Source organism: Anticarsia gemmatalis, chromosome 5 (assembly GCF_050436995.1).
Source record: "Anticarsia gemmatalis isolate Benzon Research Colony breed Stoneville strain chromosome 5, ilAntGemm2 primary, whole genome shotgun sequence".
Lineage (NCBI taxonomy): Eukaryota > Metazoa > Arthropoda > Insecta > Lepidoptera > Erebidae > Anticarsia > Anticarsia gemmatalis.
The window spans coordinates 6889935-6913218 of record NC_134749.1 but is presented as its reverse complement, the minus strand read 5'-3'; the positions used below and the strand labels follow the sequence as shown (position 1 = coordinate 6913218).

The following is a 23284-nucleotide window of genomic DNA, read 5'->3' as shown; positions in this document are numbered from 1 at the left end:
ATGGGAATTTGTCTATCTGATTAACTATATTGTTAAATTAGGATTCTTTTACCGACCTGTCACTGTTGCAGCCAACAAGAGACTGATTTGACTTTTTACAGTAAGTTATGCAGTTTTTGTCGAGCACTTCATTATAATATATTTGTAATTCTATTGCTTTATATCAGTGCTTTCTGTTGACAACGGCATGTTGCATCTTCTGTAATTAATATACATATGCAAACATTATGACAATATCAATGCCGACTTGCGCAAACTAATACTCGGGATTGGTATAAAAGTAAAAAAAATCTCATCAATAGACATCAGTAAACATTCAGGTCTTCCGATCTACTCATCTCTACTCCTCTTCAGTAGAAAATAATAACTTTTTCTAAAATGAAATTCGCTGTAAGTGTAATGGCAAATTTTATTGAAAGTGAAATTTCAAATACTGGAAAAGTGGTAACCATTGAATTGTTAACAGCTCGCATTTGCCGCCGTCGTGGCCGTCGCTTCAGCCCAGTACGCCGGTTTCGGCAACAACTCGCCGGGCAGATACAACGCTCCTCGTCCTGTGGCCCCTAAACTCCCTGCTCGCCCCATAAGCCAGCCTGCTCGCCCCCTCAGCCAGCCTCCTCGTCCCTCTGCCCCTGCTCCCAGCCGCGTCAGCAGCAATGACCAGAACGCCAATGTTCTGCGCTACGACAACGACATCGGACCCGACGGTAGCTACAGCTACACGTAAGTCAAACAATTATTCGTCAATTCTTTTACGCATTTTCTAATACCTATTCATAACGCTAAATTATCTCCAATGTAAAATGTTAAATTAATTACCTAACCGCTACCAAATCTAAATTTGAATACTCAAATGTTAGACCACTCCTATCAGATGATGCAAGATTAATACAAAATATATTTAATACAGTCTCCAGATCGACAACGGTATCTCCGCTCAAGCCCAGGGAACCCCCCGTGACTTCGGTGGCAACCCCCCTGTAGTCCCCGTCGTCGCCCAGGGTGCTTACTCATGGACCTCTCCCGAGGGTCAACCCATCACCATCACCTGGGTCGCTGACGAGAACGGTTTCCAGCCAACTGTAAGTAATAGCATTTTCAGTCATTTATTTTATGTAAACTTTTTATACGTTAAAGTTAATTGACAATTATTATTAACACTTCAATTATAATTCGATTAGAATGATTAAGCTTAATGTGTTCCATAAAATTGAAAATGCCAGCACTTCCGCTATAATAAGAAGAAGCCAAAAGGTTAAGTTCTCATCACCACAACTGTTCAAAGAGCCAAGTCCATAGTGACGTGTGCAACGTGAGCAAAAAAGATTACCATAAAGATATATGAGAAGAAGACCGGTCGCTATAAACATGCCAGTGTTGAAAGGATATTGCGTAAAGCTTTTATTTTTAATTTTATTGCAAACGTAACCTTTCAGAGTTACATAGATAGTCCTATATGCATAAAATTACTTCCCTTAAACTTCATTGTTTTTAACTTGTTATTTTGTGTGGTTACAGGGTGACGCCATCCCCACTCCTCACCCCATCCCTGAGGCCATCCTCAAGTCCCTCCAGTACATCTCCAAGAAGAAGTAAATTGACTGATATGATCACACGACTGACTTAGCGATTCACCTGAGCTTTTGTAAATACCTGCACATTGTACATACCTAATCATTATTTATAATAGAACGAACGGTAACATCGGAGCCTCTAGTGAAATGTTTTGTTAATTGTTATTTATAAAATGTTAAAAAAATTGTTAATAAAGGTTTACCGAATGGTTACCGTAAATAAATAATGTAAAATGTATTCAATCTTTTATTTCGTCATAGATACCTTTAACCTAAAAGTTACTACACAAAAGCGCTCACTGCAAAATATAAACATATGAAGAGCATTCATTTACTTAGATTATCTATTAAATTGTATTCGAGTAACTCGACAGTTTCAGCTATAAACGACAATGACGATAGAGGTCGAAGCATTTATTATAATTGTCGGAAAAACAATCAATAATTTCTAACATATTCAAAACTATTCACAATATTAATCATATAGACGTATTTGGTCATGATCATCCGTTTCGTATTCAAAAATAGTCAGTAGTATCGACAGATATTGAAGATTTGACATTGTCGAATATAAATAGCTCTCAATTAACTTTCTAAAACCATGAATTAATAATAAATAGAGCAAAAAGGTTTACAGAAAAACAAAATTTTGTTGAGTCATGATGCCCTTTTATGTTTTTACTAAGTTTATATTAAGGATTTTGTAATAGAAAATTAATGGATAAATACTAAACGATTCAGCTTCAGGCTAATGTCCATCTCTTAATATTAATCGCATAATTGCGTGACCTACAACTTGCGCTAAATAATCTTAAAAAAAAACAAAAGCTTCACTTTGAAAACAATTGGATACGCAGTTTTCGTTTCCAAATCGCATTTACTTACAGTTAGAAACAATATACATGCTGTTCAAGGTACAATAACAATTTACATGCAAGCTTCCCAAAAAAGATGTTGTTAGGATTTTTTCAAACGAACTTGACAAGTTAATAAGACTTATCTTGGATGTAAATAAAAACTAAATGAAAAATCAGAATCTGTGAGATACTGTTGTACTCAGTTGTAGTGGATACGGAAAGCTCTTGCGAAAAACATCAAGAAACACAAACAGGTTTCAATAAAGGTTCGATGCAGGCAGCGGTAGTTTTTGTCTCGGGTTTGCATCGTGAAGAGGTTCCTGGCTTTTGAACTCTATCTACCGTGACCTGGGTTCAATCACCTCTGTGACAGACACGCGACCAGATTAGTAGTTTAAATGTATTTATAAATGTCGAGTGCCTGTATGTTTATTTTAATATACAGTTAATATTTTTAAAGGATTTTTTGAAAGCACTACTGAACATTACTTACAAGATTTTAGTACGCACGTACGTAGAGACGATGAGTAGATAAAGGTTTTTTATGAATATTTGCTCAAAAATAGGGTCAATTAATTAAACTGCATATCTATGAAATAGTATATACTCACTATAACAATAAAAAAAATACATTAAATTATTGTTTTTAGGTACTAACATTTGAAACGCAAAGTAGTCTGTTAAATTAAGGACGGGAGTATAAAAAATATATTATATTAATTTACTTAAAACACAAATTCCAACACAAAAATGATCTGCATATTTTACAAATTATTCATAAAATCTATGTAAATTGCTACGCAATACCTGAACTTTGTCTGTATCAAACATTTCTCTTTCTGCATATATTAAACGCATGTTACTGGCAATAAATTTATCATCAGGTTTTGTGTAAAGTATCTAGGTATTTTTACTAATTGACTAGGCTACTATTTTGAAAGTTTACCATTTTTGTGTTTAAAATGTTATCTGAAATCAAGTGGTAAAAACATCTGTATAATATTTATTAATATTCATTTATAATTAAAGGAAATCAAAAATAGGTGATCATCAAAAGAAAGTGCCTAAATTCAAATAGACACATCGGATCGCAAAATATTCGGTTATCGATTATACAATAATAGTCCGCACCAGCATGTGTACCTGTGCGCGATAAACTTAAAATCTATTGTACAGATTTTCATGCTATTCAATGGCAATAGACTGATAAAGCCAATAAAAATATTTTAGTATATCTTTATATACATATAAAACCAAAAGGCACTCATTTTTCATGAAATCTCTGAAAATACAAGTAAGTTTTAAGAAATTTAAAATGTTTATAAAATTATTTTCAGGATTAAGATACTCACTAGGACGGAATTTAATGAAATTCAACCCTTAAGAGTTTAAAACAGGGGATGAAAGTTTGTATGGATTTTGTCAATTTCAAAGCTAGAAGTGTGAAACTTTCTGTTGAGGTCTTTGAAAATTAGAAATAAATATACACGTCTTTTTGGAAAATCATCCCATAAAGGGTAAAAATACTGGACAAAATTTAAAGGCGAGGTTTTTCGATCTGGAGGTAGAAGCCTGAAGCTGCATGTTCTTTAATTACCAATAAATTATATTTTTCCACCTAGGGCGTTGGAGACACGGAGAACAAAAGTTAAAATTTTGTGTAGATATAGAAGAAAACTCTAAATTATTTTCAGATATTACTGCTCGATTAAACCCATACCACTATAATGTATGTTCAAGACATGTAACTAATACGTTATACTTGAACATTACATAAAAAACGCTTCGACATTATTAACAATGGCAGAATGATGTATACTACAAGTAACATGAATTATTATGCACAAAATAAGTTGACCACTAGCGGCGCAAGGTTATTTTGACCCCACTTTACACGTGTTCGTCACTGTTACCGAATGTTGTTGGACTCATTAATCAATAATTTGTTAGGACTGTTACCATGTTGTACCAATAACCCTGCGTAGCATATGTTTACAGGAAATTTTGTATGTGTCTTTTAATACATTAAGACAATATTAATATAAATTAAACTTTATGACAAAAAAATTAGAGAATTAAAAAATGCTCAGTTGCGGTTAGAAAAACAATTAGAATTAGAAATTTCGTCTTAACAGTAAAAAAAGCTCTTATTGAGTGAAGGTTTTATACACCAGCCAAGTGCGTTTAAAATTACAGCAGGTCGCTGGTCATATAATTGAGTACTTATTACATCGTAGCACATTGAATAATTAGAATGCGTAGCATGTGCGTGCGCCAAACTTGGACAAGGATATTTCTGTAGCACTACTTCAAGCTTTTGGCATTATCGCGTCGCCTTCGACGCAAGCATTTCACACTTGTCTAAATTAGTTCTTTCTAAATACACTAGGGGCGCTGATGTATTTATTTATTTATGGTATTCGCAAGTTAAGGATATCATGCTAAGTTCGTTATCACTACAATACAAACATTAGTTAATTCCACTTCCTATGCATGTTTGTCACAGAATATTGTGCGTACGATGATGGCAAATGCACTCAGTATGCTCTGACAGTATTAGATCACCTGATAAATAATTCAATAGAAGATTTGAAACTTGTTGATTGATCGCATCTTATTAAAATTTCACCGGTTCGTTATTGTTTATTAACATAATTTATTAATGACAATATTTGTATTTTAAAATTGCTTAATCAACGTGTTTTGATAACTTTTGGGTTATTTTGTAGTTATTTTATGAATTGTTACTAATATTCGTATATGTCGCATTACGCAATATTTTAGGGTTTTGTACCCAAAGAGTAGAACGGTATCCCATGACTAAGCCTCCGCTGTCTGTCTGTTTGTGTCCAGGCTTTGTCTCATAAACCGTGATAGCTAGAAAGCTGAAATTTTCACAATTGATGTGTTTCCGATGCCACTATAAAGAAATCTTTGATCTTACTGTATTATATTTAAAGGTTTTAAAAAATTAAAATACGGGTTAAACAATATAATATGGTTATATTAGTACGCAAGTACCGTTTTTATTATCACGTTGAAGACCATTTCAGGGTTTAAAATCTCAGTATAATATTTGAACGCATAAAGAAAAGGTAAAGTGTAATAAAAGTGTTTAAACCTGCCATGTTTATATTTGTTGCTATAATAAAAGTGCTGATAAGAGGTTTCAATATTAATGATGATAATAAAATTAATAAATTTATTTTCGACACAAAAATTGGCCAGCGAAATAGTAAAATACATTTTTATAATGGTTGTTCGATTAGACTATCAAATAAAATTTATTAAAATGTTCTTTTCAATTCCGTCCTCCATAGAAAATAATATTGACTGTAATTTTTTCAAATCACTTAATTTCCATGTAATTGTTAATCATAAAGTATTGAATTATTACTTAATCGTATTTTGAATGTTACGATCTACCTAATGTAAAAATCCATTTAGACGTTAAGTTAACAATTACATAAGGCGACTGGTTCGAGTTCTAATATTATAATTAAATTATCAAAATCTCCGAAATAAATTGCATTTCTGATTTCAGTTCTAAGATTAGTACAGGCGGCCAAATAATTTAAAATGTTGGAAGCTTCTGTGGGTAATAAGGCTATAAGAAATGGCGGGCGTTAATCAGGCAAGTTAGGTCATAAAAGTAATTTCAGGTTTTAATTTACGACGACGAAATTAATAAGAATGTTATTTGGGGGGCTTTCATTTTTCTCGGTTGACAACTATTTAAAGGGCTACGAAGCTGCACATTGTTTTCTCTCTTAGATTATAGTGGTTAACATGTTAACTAAATAGTGGCCATCAAAGTACATTTGTTGATTACTTTTCAATAAATGTACTTAATATGGGTACTGGTCAAGCTTTCTATTTAAAATCATCACTCGTCTCTTATGTATAATTGGGTTCGTCTCTGGTGCACGCACGCAACAAAAAACCATTCCAGTAACTAGTTTTCTTTATTACTATAATTCCAAGATTAGATATAAAGACGTCTCGTTTAAAACTAGATTTCGATCGAATAGAAACAGCTTTAAGGCAAAGAAAAAAACACTTAACTGTTTTCATATGATCCGGGGAAAGGATATTTAAAACTGGCTATTTTAGAAAACTTTAAGTATTTCTATGTTATAAGTTTGGGGATAATTCCTGAGCCAATGTGCTCCAAGTATTATCCAACTGAAAAACTAATCGTCCCTTGAATTACATATTACATATTGTCAGATAAACACATGAAAGGTGTGACTAAAGGTTGTAAGTTGGTTAGTTGTGTAGTAGTTAGTAGATGTTAATATGTTTCTACTTTGATATAAAAAAGGTACCACAAACCTGACACGTGCGCCACTCGTGATGATGCGACGATATTTGGCTCTAGTTCGCACCTAAACCGTGAACTTGCTCGCGATTATTGCAATATCGATTACGAACTTAGGGAAGTATAATCAATGCCATCAAAAACATTCTGTAAAAACCTCAAGTCTCGCCGTAAAAAGTTGTGAGATCTATATAATACCAAGTCGATTAATCTATTTAGTCTCTACTTAAAGGACCTTCTGTCTTAAGTTATTACGTATGTTATTATCATGCCAATTAAAAAAAAAATACCTTTAAAACAAATAGACCGACCTGGCCATCGCATGCTTTGATTATTAGTATGTATCACAACTACACAGCACGACAAGAAGTTAATGCTCCTGAAATGTTAATGGCGAATTTGTGTTTTCTTGCGATGACCAAGTCGATCTATTTGTTTTAAAGGTATTTTTTTTAAAATTGGCATGATAATAACATACGTAATAACTTAAGACAGAAGGTCCTTTAAGTAGAGACTAAATAGATTAATCGACTTGGTATTATATTGATCTCACAACTTTTTACGGCGAGACTTGAGGTTTTTACAGAATGTTTTTGATGGCATCTCACTTCTTTTTGTAGAGCGAACATAAGTCCAATTTGTATGGAAAGACGTTTTTTTTTCATAATTCAACATATTTTCCTATGGGAATGTTGTTCAGTTTCATGGGCTAAACACCCTTACCCACCCTATACCCCCTCCCGTTATGCCTCATATAGTAGGTACCTATTTACACCTATTTATTTTATTTTCTACAGTAATAATAATTTATTAACTGCAAATGTAACCTTGTAATCTTTTACATTTATATGGGATTACAAAGTTATTGTTGCAATTGGTGTATTTAGAAAACTGGACCGAAATTAGAAAATATTGAATTTTTCCCATGATTAAGACACTAAACCCTATTTGTATTCTAAATTTTAAGCTTCCAAGTCTGCTAGAAGTACCTTAGACTTTTGATGATCGGTGAGTCAGTGAGTCAGTGAATCAGTGAGTGACAAAATTCAAAATTTTAACAAGTTGTCATTCTTAAACTACTGGTTCAAATTGACTGAAATTTTAAATATACCGTGTTTATACAATGACTGATTAGTTGCTGAAAATCCAGGCTTCTTGTTTTATCCACAACGAAATTATAGGGGTGTCAAAAATAGCCCGAATTGCTTCGAGAAAAGGATGTTACAGCCGTGCCGCTTTTTTTTTGCTCGACTTGCGGGGGCACTTCCGTGCCCCCAGATTAATTATCATATATAATACCTAGTGTTCCTTAGTAATCAAATTGAATATGTATTATTAGAACTGTCGGTGAGCGCGTCAGCTATGGTGAACCTTGCCTTTTGATTTCCGTTTTGCGAAAACATAGCGATTTATGTTTCGGGTTGTTGCAGATGTAATGTAATTCGCTATTTGAAGAATTATCTCTATCATATTAATGGATGTAACAAATAATAGATTGAATAATTACATCCTAAGCCACACGTAATGTATAGTTAAAATATTATGTTCAAACCCCCCCTGCTAATCCTTTTGTGGACATAAGAGGGTGATGTTAAATTAAATAATGTCAAAATAAAACCATTTTTAGAACCGATTGCGTATCAGTTTGACAAGATTTAATATTCATTAACGTTACAAAAGTTGAAGAATATAGATCGATTTGAAAATCTCATGTATATTTAATTTAGTTTCTCTAAGTGATCTCTTTTATATTATCACATAAATCACTCGGCAGTGACGTTAAGGATTCTGACTTTATATAAAACTTTGTGAATGGCCCGAGGCATCAGCGATTATGTTATTAAATTATTGAAATTTCGGCGCGTTAGTTTCCTTGCGTCTTAAAGACTACCATTTAAAAGGTTTTTAATTATTAAATGATTGATGATGTTATTTTTCATCGATGACTTAAACTTTGTCAGTACCTAGTGTTGTATTATGAACTCTATTGAATGTCATATTATATTTGTAAAATTAGCTGCGTTATGGATTTACTAATATCTTAGTGGTTCTCGCTGCATCTTTCTAATAAGTTTATATAGAATAAGTAATTATTTATTGGATGTAACAACAAGTAAAAGCCACCAGAAATCAAATTAAATCCAAACACAATGACACGTAGAGTCATGCAGTGAGGAGCTTATCGCAAAAGCAAGCATGGGCATGAAATATTGCACTGTCATCGCATAAATTTGTATAATACATGCAAAAATACACCGTGAAAAGAAGACAAGATTTTTATCTAAATTCACGGAAATACTACAGTTTTACCTATACCTATTTGAATTTTATGCATGATCATAAAAAAAGCACCACGCCATGTCTGTCTGTTAAAATGCGATAAACTAAAGAACTACCTGTGGAATTTTCATTTAAGTTTCACAAATTATCGAGTTATATAGAAGAAAATCTTATTATATTGTGATGATGATCGGTGTGAAAAGAAAAATTCTGCGGAATTCACAATTTTAAATAATCATAGGTGATGTCGCGGTGAAAAGCAGTATCTCATATTATACGTTTGTGAAACTCTGATACAGATATCCTCTAAAATTTTTAGTTACTTCTTTCTAATTTATTCAAGTGATATAAATTATATTTTGCAATGCATTGTATTCTGTCTGATGAATCTTTTTTCACCTTGTGCGACGATACAAGGATCGGTCGGTGCTAAATATTAATATGATAGATAAATAATAATACGATTTAGGCAAAATATGTTAAAAATAATTTAGTGTCAAACTAAAATTAATGTGATCACATGTTGTTGCAATATTGTTATAAAAAATAACTTGTCTGATTGAATATTCGATAAAGTTCATTAAAGTGAAAATTATCATGTTCTTGTGATACCTATTTATTAACATGACATTTTATATCTAAAATTAGAACCCAACTTGAATATAATGAATTGGCTTGTAACTAATCTGATTCGAATTTTTCGATTTTATCTGATTCGAACAGCGATTAATTGAAAACTAGTGTACAATTACATACCTAATGTATGTAATTGTAAAATGTTTATCATCAGGATGCATGTGTTATTTAACATACAATGCCGGTGGCATGGTGTACTTGCGATGCCATCATAAACAAAATAAGGCATTATCTCGGGTATGGAAACATTTATCGTGTTCAACATTATTAGGATAACATGGTATCACATCACATCCAGATGGCCAGAACAGAAAAGTACTGTATACTTTTAATTCAGTTCATAATTTTGTCAGCTAAACAATAACATGGGCACTATTTTAATAAGTTACAGTTATGTCAAAATCTATATATGCCTTCTTTTCAGCATCTATTAGTCTCCGATACTCCTTCACGAGAGGGTTATCAAAGTAATACTACAGATCTATATCAAGCACTCAAACAGTAAAAAACATTCAAGTAAGGATATAATTATTTTATTTAAGTTTTATCTTGCATTTAAGATACCATTTATGGACGAAATTAAATGTCTGTTTTTAGTCATCCGCTTTTTTTTTCAAAGTCACATTGAGAGAAGTAAAGCGATAAAGTAATCAATGAATTCCGCATAATTTTTATTTTATTTCTGAAAAACGGAAGACATCAATTTATTCTTATCACCCTTGGGATCTTCTGAGCCAAAAAACTAAAAATAACCAACTTATCTATATGAAGTTAGCAAAATTACTAGTAGTCTTCTTAAAGTAAGTATACCTGTGAAACTCTATAACAATAATACAAAAGTTTAATACTGAACTTTGTTTTATTCTCAGTAATATTTATTTATTATTTACAAACAATAAAGAATTTATAGTGATCGCCAAAGCACCATAAATGACTTTATATAAATAACTTAAAATATTGTGTCACTTATTTCCGACATACATGACAAAAATTTGCAAAACAAAAAAAAATATGTTTATCAATGTTCCGCGTTATAGTAACAAAACGTACTCAAATTATAATTCAATTTTCAATATGTATTATGACCCCTAAAACGTGTGATGACCTAATGAATCTTTATGACGAGCAGGATGGATAGCCCAAGTGTTATTTTAAAACAATTTCTAGTCTCGCGTCAAATTATTTAAATGTTATTGCAGTTCGACGTCTAAAGTGGGTGGTTCCTTGAGCGATATATAAGCCTGCGCGGATTTTTTACCCGCATCATTCAAACTAGTTCATCGCTAGGCAATCATAGAAAAAACAAAATGAAATTCGCAGTAAGTAAAACGATATATGAATCGATAAAATAAAAAAAAACTTAGAGTTAATGGCAACTGTGAAATAAAGTGACAAAAATTAAAAAAAATAAAATAAAATGAGGTGACATCCAGTGATATATTTTTGTGAACACAGGTGGTGATTTTGGGTTTGGTGGCTGCCGTGAGCGCCCAGTTCAACAACAATGGTCAATACAGCCCCTTCAACTACAATCGCAACCGTTACCAGTATTCCACCCCCTCGCCATTCCGTTACACGCCCTCCGTGACCATCGCGCCTACTCCCTTCTTCGCTAGCACCCCCTCACCCATCCCGGCTGTGCAAGTAGCCAGGATTGTGTCCAACGACCACAACGCTGAAACCCTGAAGTTCGGTAACGACAACGCCCCTGATGGCAGCTACAACTACTTGTAAGTTTGAGAGACTACATTTAATACGTTATTAGTTTTCAGCTGTTATCATGAACTGAGATTAATCCAATGTTTTTCTAATAGCTACGAAACCAGCAACGGTATCGCTGCCCAGGAACAAGGAGTTCCCCGCGTGTTCGGTGGCAACCCCCCTGTAGCGCCCGTCGTCGCTCAAGGATCTTACTCATACACCTCCCCCGAGGGTGTCCCCGTCGCCATCTCCTACGTCGCTGACGAGAACGGATACCAGCCCTCTGTAAGTTACACATACAAATTCATCAGTATTTTTATAAGCCATAAGTTAATTATGGTTCAAATTATGCATTTTGTACAAATTATTAATGAAATGTTTTTATTTTCAGGGCAATGTTCTTCCCACTTCCCCACCCCTGCCCCCTCAGATCGCTCGTGCCCTCGAGTACATCGCGAGAAGCGCTCCCAGGAAGTAAATAGCTCAATAAACCACGAAACTCACCGCCATACTCATTATTAGGTATCCTACGTCATAGGATTTAGTACAACTTAAAAGTATTCTGAATTATATGAAATAAATTGTGATATGTTTTAATGAAAACTTTTATTTCCTTTCGTACATCATGTATCTCATATACCCAAAAATTTATGGATCCACGGTAAACGCATTGTAGAGTTTTTTTTTAAACATGAAATTCGTCCTTAGCCGCGATCATATTTACTCATTATTATTAACAGCTGAGCAATCTATCAATTTTAAATAATTTGTAACATAGACGTAGTAACAAAAATAATACTAACAAAATTACAGGCAAACTTAAAAAATACTTCAATAAAAAATAACTCTTCTAGTCTATAACTTGTTCGTAACGAATCTTTATGTAATGTCACAATTTCAATTACTCGTATGAATATGAAAAACAGTAGATGGGCGGATTTAGGGCGGGGCCTAAAAGATAGTTATTTAAAACACCTGCAAACTAAAAATATTGACCAAGTATAGATTATGGTATACTTATTTAATAACCTTTTTAACGTTAGATATAGTTATTCTACGTAGTGCGATATTTGCATTTACTAATAAATAATTGAACAAAAACGACTCTGTACAAAAGTGTTCAACAGTCATTTGCGCCACTTTTACCAGGATTCAGTTAAAAAATTAAAGTAAGCAAGTTTTAAAAAAAAGTTATTCTTTTTCATTAGCTAAAATATGGACACTTTTGAGCTGAGCAGAGCATTGTCTGGTCTACAGGTAAATTCATCAATCAATCTTATTGTTATAGTTCTATACACCAAACTACTATGTATTGACGTAATGTTTAATTCCTAAGGGTATTACATTTTATTATGTAATCGGCATAAACGCCGTCATAATATATCACCTCCGTAAAAAATATAGTAAACCATTTTTTTGCAAGTTTAGCGCTTGTATAGATTTTCCTTAACCAGAACATTATATCACAATGTTTCCGCATTGACCTTTAAAATGATCGATATAATTTTGTGGATTACTTAACACATATCAGTAACATGAACTCCGAAATCGATTATTCAAAAATTAACATTAAATATCATTTTAGAGTATTTATTGCTAAAGCTATTCGTCATAACCAATGCCACTCAATTTTATATTGATCGTTATATTTTAGATTTGATAGGTATTCATTAGTCTTGGGAAATCCTTTATGAGCATATGTTGAAAACTCATGATAGCTGTTGAGCTCCGATAAGTGTTGGATAATTACAGGTTGTAATGTAAATCCAACATAAGCCTGTACGTTCTTTCTAAAGGGCATCTGATAAATTGATCTTAGATAGTGATAAATAACGAGACATTTCTGTTTGTGACAGAGTTACTTCGCTAACTTTTCCAACTATCTACTTTGTAGCTAGCCAGTGTCCTCATAATATTTCACAGATTTAATTAAACATGCGTGTCTAAGCTAGTTTATAATGAGATAAAGATGAGAGAGAATTAAAGTTTCAATGATTATTAGTTTGTATAAGAATTAGATTAAAATTGTTTCATCTTATTTGAACGGTGCTACATTTTTGGGTAGGAAACAGTAATTTATCTGCTAATGAGGCAATATATCGATAAGAAACCGATCACATTGTCTCGTCGCTATGCGTCCTTGGTTTTTATAGACATGGCAGCAGTTTACCACGAAAAGTATCGGGCTAACCCACGCGATTGCGCTCTGCCCATCTATCTTACATTATGCAACATTAACAGAATATATAGAAAACAGGTTTAAAAGATTTATTTTGGTTTCAACCTCAGGATACGTTAAATAACATCTTTTTTAATCTTTGCTCGTTTATTGATTAAAATTGAGCCGATGAGCTCAATTATCTTATCATTTACATTCATCTAATGTGTATTTCAAATGATAGCCTTTCAAACAGCCAATGAATTAATCACCTTTAAAAAACCTGTTACGGATCACAAAAGCGACACATTCATTTTACAGTTTTAAATAAATTAATAAACCCAATATATCATACAAATGGCAGAATTCAAAAAGTTCATGTATTCGCTTCCGCCAGTAACATATTGTTATTATTGTATACAATATGTAATAAATATTCATTTAACTAAATCGTTTTACGTAATTGGTCCAAATACTTATTAGATTAAATATCAATGCCGAATGCCCTTCTTCAAAGCTTCACCGACCAAAAGTGGTATTGTGTGACAGATTAATGGCAGTCAAAGCAAAAACTGACATAATATATTAACCTTTACTTTATTAAGACGCATAAGAGTTCAATGATAGAGCATTATTGTGTTGTTTTCGTAATAAATGTATGCGCTAAAGTTTAATAGGTATTGTTGAGAGTTGAGACAAAGCTGTAGGTGCGATCTTCACCTCTCGATGAGCCTCCATCGTGATGCTATGCCGTCCATTCGGTCTCGACCTTAGCATTTGACGTGTACACTTACAAATGAACGATGCATCCAGTTAAATACAATAGTTTTGCTTGTTTCTGATAATCATGCCTTTGGAATTATATGATTGTATAGTATTACAAAACATCCATACATTGTACGCCACTTAGCCTAATATATGCTTTAATAGAAGTTGTTAAGTTTAAACCCAATCATACGTTTTATTAGTTTTCACAGTTAGCTTTATTCGTTAATTAGCCGGTGGCGACTGTGACGAAGTGAACGCAACGCCGCACGCTGCTACTGCTTAGTCCTACGCTACACTACTTATGGACTACTAGAAATTCACAAACCATAGCTTCAGGTCTGTTTGTATTCTTATTGCCTTAAAGCCTTAAAAAATATAAATACTCAAACAATTTTGTATCTACGCAATTGAAAATCAATTGAAAATTCTTCTTAAGGATAATTACCATTATTAAGAAAAGGTTAGTAGTACCTTATGCAAAAGCCCATCGAAATTAACCTATATGGTGTGTTCTCACGACAAAGGCAGGTTTAAATCGGCTTACATATATTATTTCAATTAATAAACTGATGGTTGGTATTTATTAATCCACGGTACATGTTGTTCAGTCGCTCCATGATTAATGTGGAGGGCTACCTTCGCCCAGTTGCCTTGATGTGATGCTCTTTGTTTTTACTGCCAGTGTCATTATATAACCCGTAATTATGGTCATAAATAAGATCACAATATATTGATGATCCCAATTGATATACTTAAAGTACGTTTTTTTCTTTAAATTTTGAAGGTAGTCATAATTATTCCAAAAAATGATGTGCCGATGTTTGAACCTGGTTAAAAAGAAAAAAAAATGGTTACAACAGTCCTCAAGGATAAAGCTAAAGCAAATACGTACGAGAGTGTTCATAAAAAAAGAACTTGTTATTGGGTGGTCTAAGCGTATTAAGTGTTGATAGTTTAATTGGTATGTAGATCGTTTTATTGGTAGTAATTATCAGCTGTTAAATAATCGTTTTCATAAATCGGAAGTCGTATATGGAATTTATGAGACTCTCATAGAACGCGAAGTGATAATAATTACCTTTTATGGTTTAATTGTTATTTGATTATAATACAATTTATAATTTATTCGAATGTAAACAGCTGCTCTATCGAAAGAAACCTTGCGTTAATATAAATTTTATCGATATCGACATATTTTAAGCAGATCAACTTATAATCCGATCGTTTTTTATCCATGCCTAATCTATAACTTTATTTGAAAAGTTCACGGCAAACAAACTAGATGCCTACTCGCTACATAAGTTTATGCAAGTTATACTCAGGCGCGGCAGAAGATGCCTCGTAGCTTTATTATGTCGTAATCGTATCATCATACGAATGGCTCTATATGATCGCTTTTACTCCAAATATCCCTCTAAGTATAGATTACACAAAACACGAACATTTTAAAGGTCAATTGCTTTAATGGCCTATTGCTCTATTTCTAGTAACCGTTTGCAGTGACATTGTATTGAACGATATCTGTCGTTATTGGCCTTTCGATTCAGAGGCCGAGTTGATTCTACGTGAATGTATTTGTTTACTACCGACGAGTATCGAAATAAACCTATTAGTAAAGCATTAACGCGCTTCTTAGTAAATTGCGTTCGGATACATCAAAGTGGTGGTAATACTAACACTTAAATCCATTGACGTCGCCGCGGGGCGTTACTAGTATGTACGATGTACGTGGCATTTGATATAATCATACAAACAAAAAGTAAATACAAAGTATATTACATTATTTGATCATATCTTAGACGGAGAAGTTTCTTGTTCCAAATGGTAAAATTATGTAGACGACTGCAATTTGAACAGATATGTTCGTGTAATAATGTCAAAGTTCGTATTAGGACTCAATATTAACGGAACAGGCTTTACTGATTGCATATTTTGTAATGTAGTAAAAATATCATGTTATAATTTATGTGAGTTTATTTGTATTTAATTATTTTATTTGACAAAATAGTATTTGAGAGACGACATTAGCTTATGAAAAGGTTTAAGTAAAAAAATAGTTGCAAGTAATAATAAAATGAAAAAGATCAATTATTTAATAAAAAAAGAATGGAAATAAAGCGTGATTATACATGTATTTATATTAATTCTTTGCATAACGTCAATATTTTACACTTTTCTAAATCTTAAACGAGTAGGAATGGGAAAATAATTTAAATGAGACCTATATCGAGACAGAAATTACCTTAATAGCTTTTATTAACTGCTAGTTTTACATAACACAGTGTTCTTAAATTAGAAAATTAAAAACTGTATTAAAGAATAAAAATATTTTTATGTAAATGATAAAAACGAAAAGCACGTGTACGTATTTTATTATTACTAAGTAGGTTTTAGGTATTAATATTTTAAAGACATGAAAGATGAATTGAAAACCTATACTATATTTTATAATTAGATAATTTAGTTTCTGGGGGTCCGATTCCATCAACAAAAAATACATTTATTATATACTTGCTCAAGTATCTAAATACCACCAAAAACTTTATTCCTGCTATAACTACACGCGAGGTAAATGTCCTTTCCGAGTTTACAAAAACGGATTGAACCATAACAAATTTTATTCGCCAATTACAACATTACAGTGTGTTGACGTCACACTGCATCGGGTCAGAGTAATACAGGCCCTGGCGCCAAACACTACCTACAGAAGATCAACATTCTTTATTTTATGTAGTTATTTATATCCTAAGGAATTTTATATCCGCCTAAATCCGGCCCCAGTTCGTTTAACTTAAATCAGGCCCACTGTAAATCCATACTTAATATTATAAATGCGAAAGTAACTCTGTCTATCTGCCTGTTACTCAATCACACCTAAACTACTGAACCAATTTGCATAAAATTTGGGATGGAGATATTTTGATACCCCAGACGTAGGCTACTTTTTACCCTGGGCAAATGACGCATTTCCATGGGGAGATTCAGGTGGCAGACGAAGTCGCGGGTAATAGCTAGTATGTCAATATAATGTCTCTGTAAGCATTTGATACGCACGACTTGTTCGCGTGAATCAATAAAATAAAACATGATTTCTATACGAATAATATTACAAGTTTAATTTTTAATTTATGTATGTATTTTATTTTCTACATAAAAATTCGCAAAGTGAACTAATATCGTGAGTTACAACCATTATGTGTCAAAGATTTAGTTTTTAGGGTCCCGTATCAAAAGGTTTTAATATGAGTTTGGGTAACTAGTAAATCGACTAACATACGTACTAGGTAAGTAAGGCATGTGAGACATCTAAAAATAATATAATATTATTTTATGTGCATAAATAATATAAAAGCTTCGCTGTGTAATCCTTATAGAGCAACAGGAAAATAACGAGCTTTTGAAATCGAACAATGTACTATCGAACCAACTGATTCATGACCCATTTTGCCGATAATTCGCTTGACACCGTCAAAACAGTAAGAATTTCGTCTCTATCGTCGAAGTTGCACTTAGGACATTTTAAACATGCATACGACTGTGTTATGATGTATCTACGACTACATACAACTTTGACCTTTGTTATTACAGTGCGTAGATACGTTTTCGATAAATCACTCTTAATTTGAATGTAGAATGTAAATAGTCTAAACTCTTTTCACTACGAAAAAACCTATTTGTGTCAAAGATCAAATAGCACGTCATTTAGAAATCTGTGAAACGATTAGGGTAACCATTACAGTCATTGCCCATCATACAGTGATTGCCAATGTTAAGGAATAATACTTTTATTTTAATTTCTAAAGTAACCAGTTCAAGTTAATTGCGATATATGTCATTTTTAGAATATTGGTAACATTTTAAATTTATAGAACTCATGTCCGACGTTTGTGCGACAGGCGTGTAGTTCGAAAAGAAAAAGTAAAAGTTTGTTGCAATATTTGTTAAGGATAACACATTTGAATTAACAGTATTCGCTAGTATTTATGGTTTTTAAGTGTTTTATATTGAATTAGTATAAAGTTATTGAAACAAAGGACTGATGTTCTTTTAGAAAGAATATTTAAGTTGCGTTTATAATAGAGTTTATGTCAATGTTTTACTAAATAAAGACACTGTTGACCAAAATTGTGTATCAATTCCTTAACCGGGTAATAACTATGCTGGTTACCCTATATTATTTAATTTTTATAGTTACATTATTTCCTATAATGGCCGAATAAACCATGCCCTGAGTGGGTATCGAACCCACTCCTGACGCGTCGCAGTCGTAACATCAACCCACTACGCCACGGAGCCTGTTGAAAACGGTAGCAAAGCATTATTGTATTGGCGCACAAAGATTTGTCGCAATAATGACAGATAACAAATTCATTACCAAGGAAACGAAAGGTTCAAGCCAATTTCGACCTACGCGTATATAGACGCGTTTTAGAAAATGAGCACATGGTGGGTCATGATTCAGTTTGTTCGATAGTACATAAGACTTTATTTGGTGACTGCTGTACTGCACATATTATACGGAACTTTTTTAGTAAGAGATGCTCTCAAAGATGGTCAGTTTTATTGGCATTTATCGTTCAATCAAGGATGTCTAGTATCCATAATACAGCGAGAAGGCGGTTTGTGTCATATAATTTAAACCTTTTTAGCTTTAGGCATTCTTACGAAATTAATATTTTAAATCGCGGAATAGGGAAAGGTTTATTGCAAAATAAAACAGCAGGGGAATGAATTATAATCTTTTCCCCGTATAATTAAATACCTATGAAAGATACACTGTCAGGATTTGTACAAATTTCGGGTTTTGCCCAATTTAGATAATAATTTTATCTAATTCGGAGCTAATCATTTTGATAGATTTTTTACATTATAACCCGTCTGTGTTATTTCACTTAAGTGCTTAGGACATTTCATATTAATGTTTTATCGTTTATATCAACGTGTAAGGAATCAATGACCCCTAGCCGGCTCACGGTTTTCAAGAAATTGTGATATTCACAGGTTTGTCAAGACGGGTTCTTAATTTAAACATCAATTTGTTAATAGTTATACTAGTATTCCTACAAAATAAACTTCACCGCGCTTGAAGCACTCTAATCATAAAGCCATGGATACACTGGCAAATATTATACGACAGTGTTAAGACAAGTAAAGGTGGCCGATTCCTTCGGACATCTGGAGGCATCGCGAGACTTTATGTTGTTGGTGACTTGAGACGACCTGCGAAGTCAGGCGACATTGCACCTCTGCATACGACCTCGCTGGTGCCACGTGTCGCAGGATATTTGTTACCTAGGATACTCTAGGGCTAGGCTAATTTACAAATACATTGTTTTAAATGCCTTTGCAACTTCACCAAGCATTAAGTCTTCAATAAAATTGTATGACGTGTTCTCAAAGAATGCCAGTAGCTCTTAGATGAGGTCAACCATTACTTATTTACTATCAATCAGTTAGTTGTTATAGCTACTGTTAACTGTTGAATAATCCGCTCGTTAGCGGCTGATTAACGTAGTTTTATTGTTACAATATGGTTCTCTTATAACTTTTCTTAATTAATTAATTAACAAGATACTAACTAGCTAGCTTAGTGTGTCAAATGTGCAATTAATTTTAACAACTTTTATATTGAATTAATGAATGTGAGTGTTAATTGGATCTAAAAGTTGAAGGTTTCCTTACGAGAACTTTTTACAATTGAATAGACATAATTTTTTTTATTAGCAAGCGCGCAATCACCCAATGAGATTGACCATCAATGGACTACAATGAGGCTGCAAATCGATTATAGTTAAAAATTAAAGTGACATTTTAAAAACATTATTTTTGAAAGACTGAGGCAAAATATATTGTAGATTTCCTACTGCCAAAAAATAAGGATTTCTATGTGATTTTTTAATACATAGCCGAATACACGAGTAGCCAAACAGATGTTTGCATTGTGTTTCAAATTAGCATGAATGTGTCAATCCTGTTTGTGGGTCGACAGTGATTAGCAACCCTCGAGCTGACAAATTTGAGACAAACGACAAAGCCGATGATATACATTATGTTTCGTAACCTTATAATTTGTTATTCGAAATGTTACTCTAGGTTACTGCGGTTCAATCCAACTTGGAAAATGAGCAATAATAACCGTGGAACCCGCTTCGACGACACGTTGCATCCTCGGCGCCATCGCTAGGCCGAACCACTAGCATTAAACAAATAGGTACGCAGGTACGTGTCATAGTTCAGAGGTCACTTGCACCACAATTTATTTGATTTACTTAAAACTCTGTACACAGTCACTTACCAATAATAAAATGTACTAATGGATGACGTAGTCGTCATAAAATTGGTCGTAGGTACTTTAAGGTTGTATGCGCCTAATATAAAATTCTTATGGCAGCTAACAAAGAATGCAATCTACCTACCAAAATTATTAAACGTTGCTGAAAATATCAGTATTATTTTGCATAGAAAAATATAAAAAAGTTATGTGTACAATGCGTAGAAGATCTCTTTACAACAACGAGGTAGTCACATTACATATGTGGCGATTGCAAAACTATTTTCAATTACAATATCTTAGAGGTCGCGATTTTATGTGAATATAATGTCCTCTGATGCTCGATGTAGGTTATAGTTAATGCTATAATGTTCGTATTACTGTGAGTAATCGTTCGTTAGTCGCATCAAAATGTCAGAGTTCTATTAAATATCGTGTTTGTTAAGCCTACAGATGCTAAGAAAGCAGGCATCTGTCAAAACATTGTATAATGTATAACTGTGTATGGAAAAGAGCGATGTATGGATATAACTTACTGTAGACACTCATCCAAGCTAAATAGTCAAAATGTTGGAATGATAATTCACCTTTAACCTTCACCCATTTTTTTTGAAAAAGATAAGAGTATGTGTTGGTTATATTGTGTGTGAACTTTCTGTTTGAGGGTCATATAACGCAGTTTTGATATAATTATGACGTACAAACTAACTTGTGGATCCTCATATATCCTCGAATACCTTATTAACCTTACAAACTGTCATATTTAAAACACGTTTGGTGTATCTTCATTCAGAATCTTCGATTAAATCATAAACATTAAGTTCTCAGGTCTCCTGCGGGGTCCAGACGTCGCAACTATTTGAGGTGCGGCTCGGATTTCTAAAACTGGCTATGTTTAGAACTAGATTTTTCACCGAATGATGTCACTCTTATCAAATATCCCAGAGAAATGTCATAAACGGGCTGGTTTGTTGCCGCGTGACAAAGATCCGCTTTGGACAGGTTTTAAAACTTAAAGTTATAACGCATGAATTAAATTGCGAAGATGTGTGAGACATCAGAAGATTAGGAGTGTAAAAAGGAGAATTTATTGGTTGTAATTCAACATGTCGTCAAATGCTTCTGAGTCAGTGAGCGGCCAGTGTTACATCGTAAAGTTCATTTATCCAGTAGGTATTTTTTGCGATAGGTATGTTAATCGAATGTCTCTTTGATGTCACCCTTGTACTTAATGATGGTTTGATTGAATAAGAGTAGGCGCTGAGTGTCGTCTTCATAATGCGTGTGATTGCAATTTATTGTTATTACGTACCTTATTGAGGTCGTTTGAAAAACTAACAACATTGTGACAAATTATAACTTTTTTGCTTAGGTCTACATGAGTATGACAACACATAATTTCCCTTTTAAGGTAAAGTTATTTGTGATTCATCTTGAGAGAAGTTTTTTTTGCTTCAGTTACATAGTTCATGCTTTAATTAAGTCTTATTAGGTACTGTTGGAAGCAAATATGGGATTAAGAGTAAAACCTCCAGCAAACATTACCTATTCTACGATATAAGTTAAAGAAAAAACGATTGATTCCGGTGTTCGATAGCGTACATAGCTCAGTAATTACATTGTTCCAATTACATCAAGATAGACGAAAGCAATGATCGCGTTAGCAACGTTCACGCCTCCATTCACCAAAGAAACAAGAATTTTATTACAAATATACCATTGTTATTGTTTTTATTAGAATTTATTGGTTCCCCATGTAATACCTATCAATCAAAATAAACTGCTTGTTGCTACAATATTATTGTTCACTTCATAAATATTTATTGATTCTTTAAAAGCAAGTATATCATACACTAGCTGACCCGCGCAACTTCGCTTGCGTCACATAAGAGAGTCATTTTTGTAACATTTTTCACTGGTCCTCTGCTCCTATTGGCTGTAGCGTGATGATATATAGCCTTCCTTTATAGATGGGCTATCTAACACGGATTTTTTTTTTCTAAATCGGACCAGTAGTTCCTGAGATTAGCGCGTTCAAACGAACAAACTCTTCAGCTTTATAATATTAGTATAGATTTTATGTGAAGCATTGTTACTATGAGGGCAAGAAAATGAAAGAGAATGAATATTATTCAATTTTACATTAGGATATTTAATATCGCGAAATGTCTTGACTATCTTCAGAGCTGGAAACATTAACGAAACTATCAGAATAAAAGTCTCCACCAGACTACTAAATAATATTTTACATCCTTAAAATTACATTTTCATACAATAATATTAATCTCATTTTACATACGTAATTTTTTTTTTATACAGTATTGATAATCTCGCTATTACTTTAGACATTTATTTCAACATTGAAGTATTTTTAAGTGGCTGAATAGTGGTAGGAGCGTGTGACACTCGCACATACCTCGTCCACCAACCGCTAAGGTGTGTGAAACTGTCCCACACAAATGATCCCTCTAATCGCCCATCTACCACACCAATGAGATTAACCTCCACTGGAATTCGCATACACGCTTACCGTAATTAGCTTTTGTGCACGAAAACAATACTATAATAGTTTTATTGTTTTAAATTTGGTCCGATGACCTGTTAAAATAAAGGTTACACAATTCTATCTGATACGTTTTAATTATAATTAACTGAAAATTACTTTATTACTTTATCTAGGATAAGTTTTTCAAGTAAAATATGCTGCACTCATAGCTA

General features: G+C 33.1%; 1 protein-coding gene across 1 annotated transcript; it reads left to right on the top strand.

The window, feature by feature from the left end:
- Positions 1-321: 321 nt before the first annotated feature.
- On the top strand, positions 322-11902 carry LOC142973254 (uncharacterized). The gene is made up of 8 exons (XM_076114892.1): positions 322-390; positions 467-723; positions 911-1082; positions 1519-1592; positions 10945-10987; positions 11124-11398; positions 11483-11654; positions 11761-11902. Exons 1-8 carry the CDS (start codon positions 379-381, stop codon positions 11845-11847), a joined length of 1092 nt encoding a protein of 363 aa, XP_075971007.1. The 5' UTR covers positions 322-378; the 3' UTR covers positions 11848-11902.
- Positions 11903-23284: the final 11382 nt, after the last annotated feature.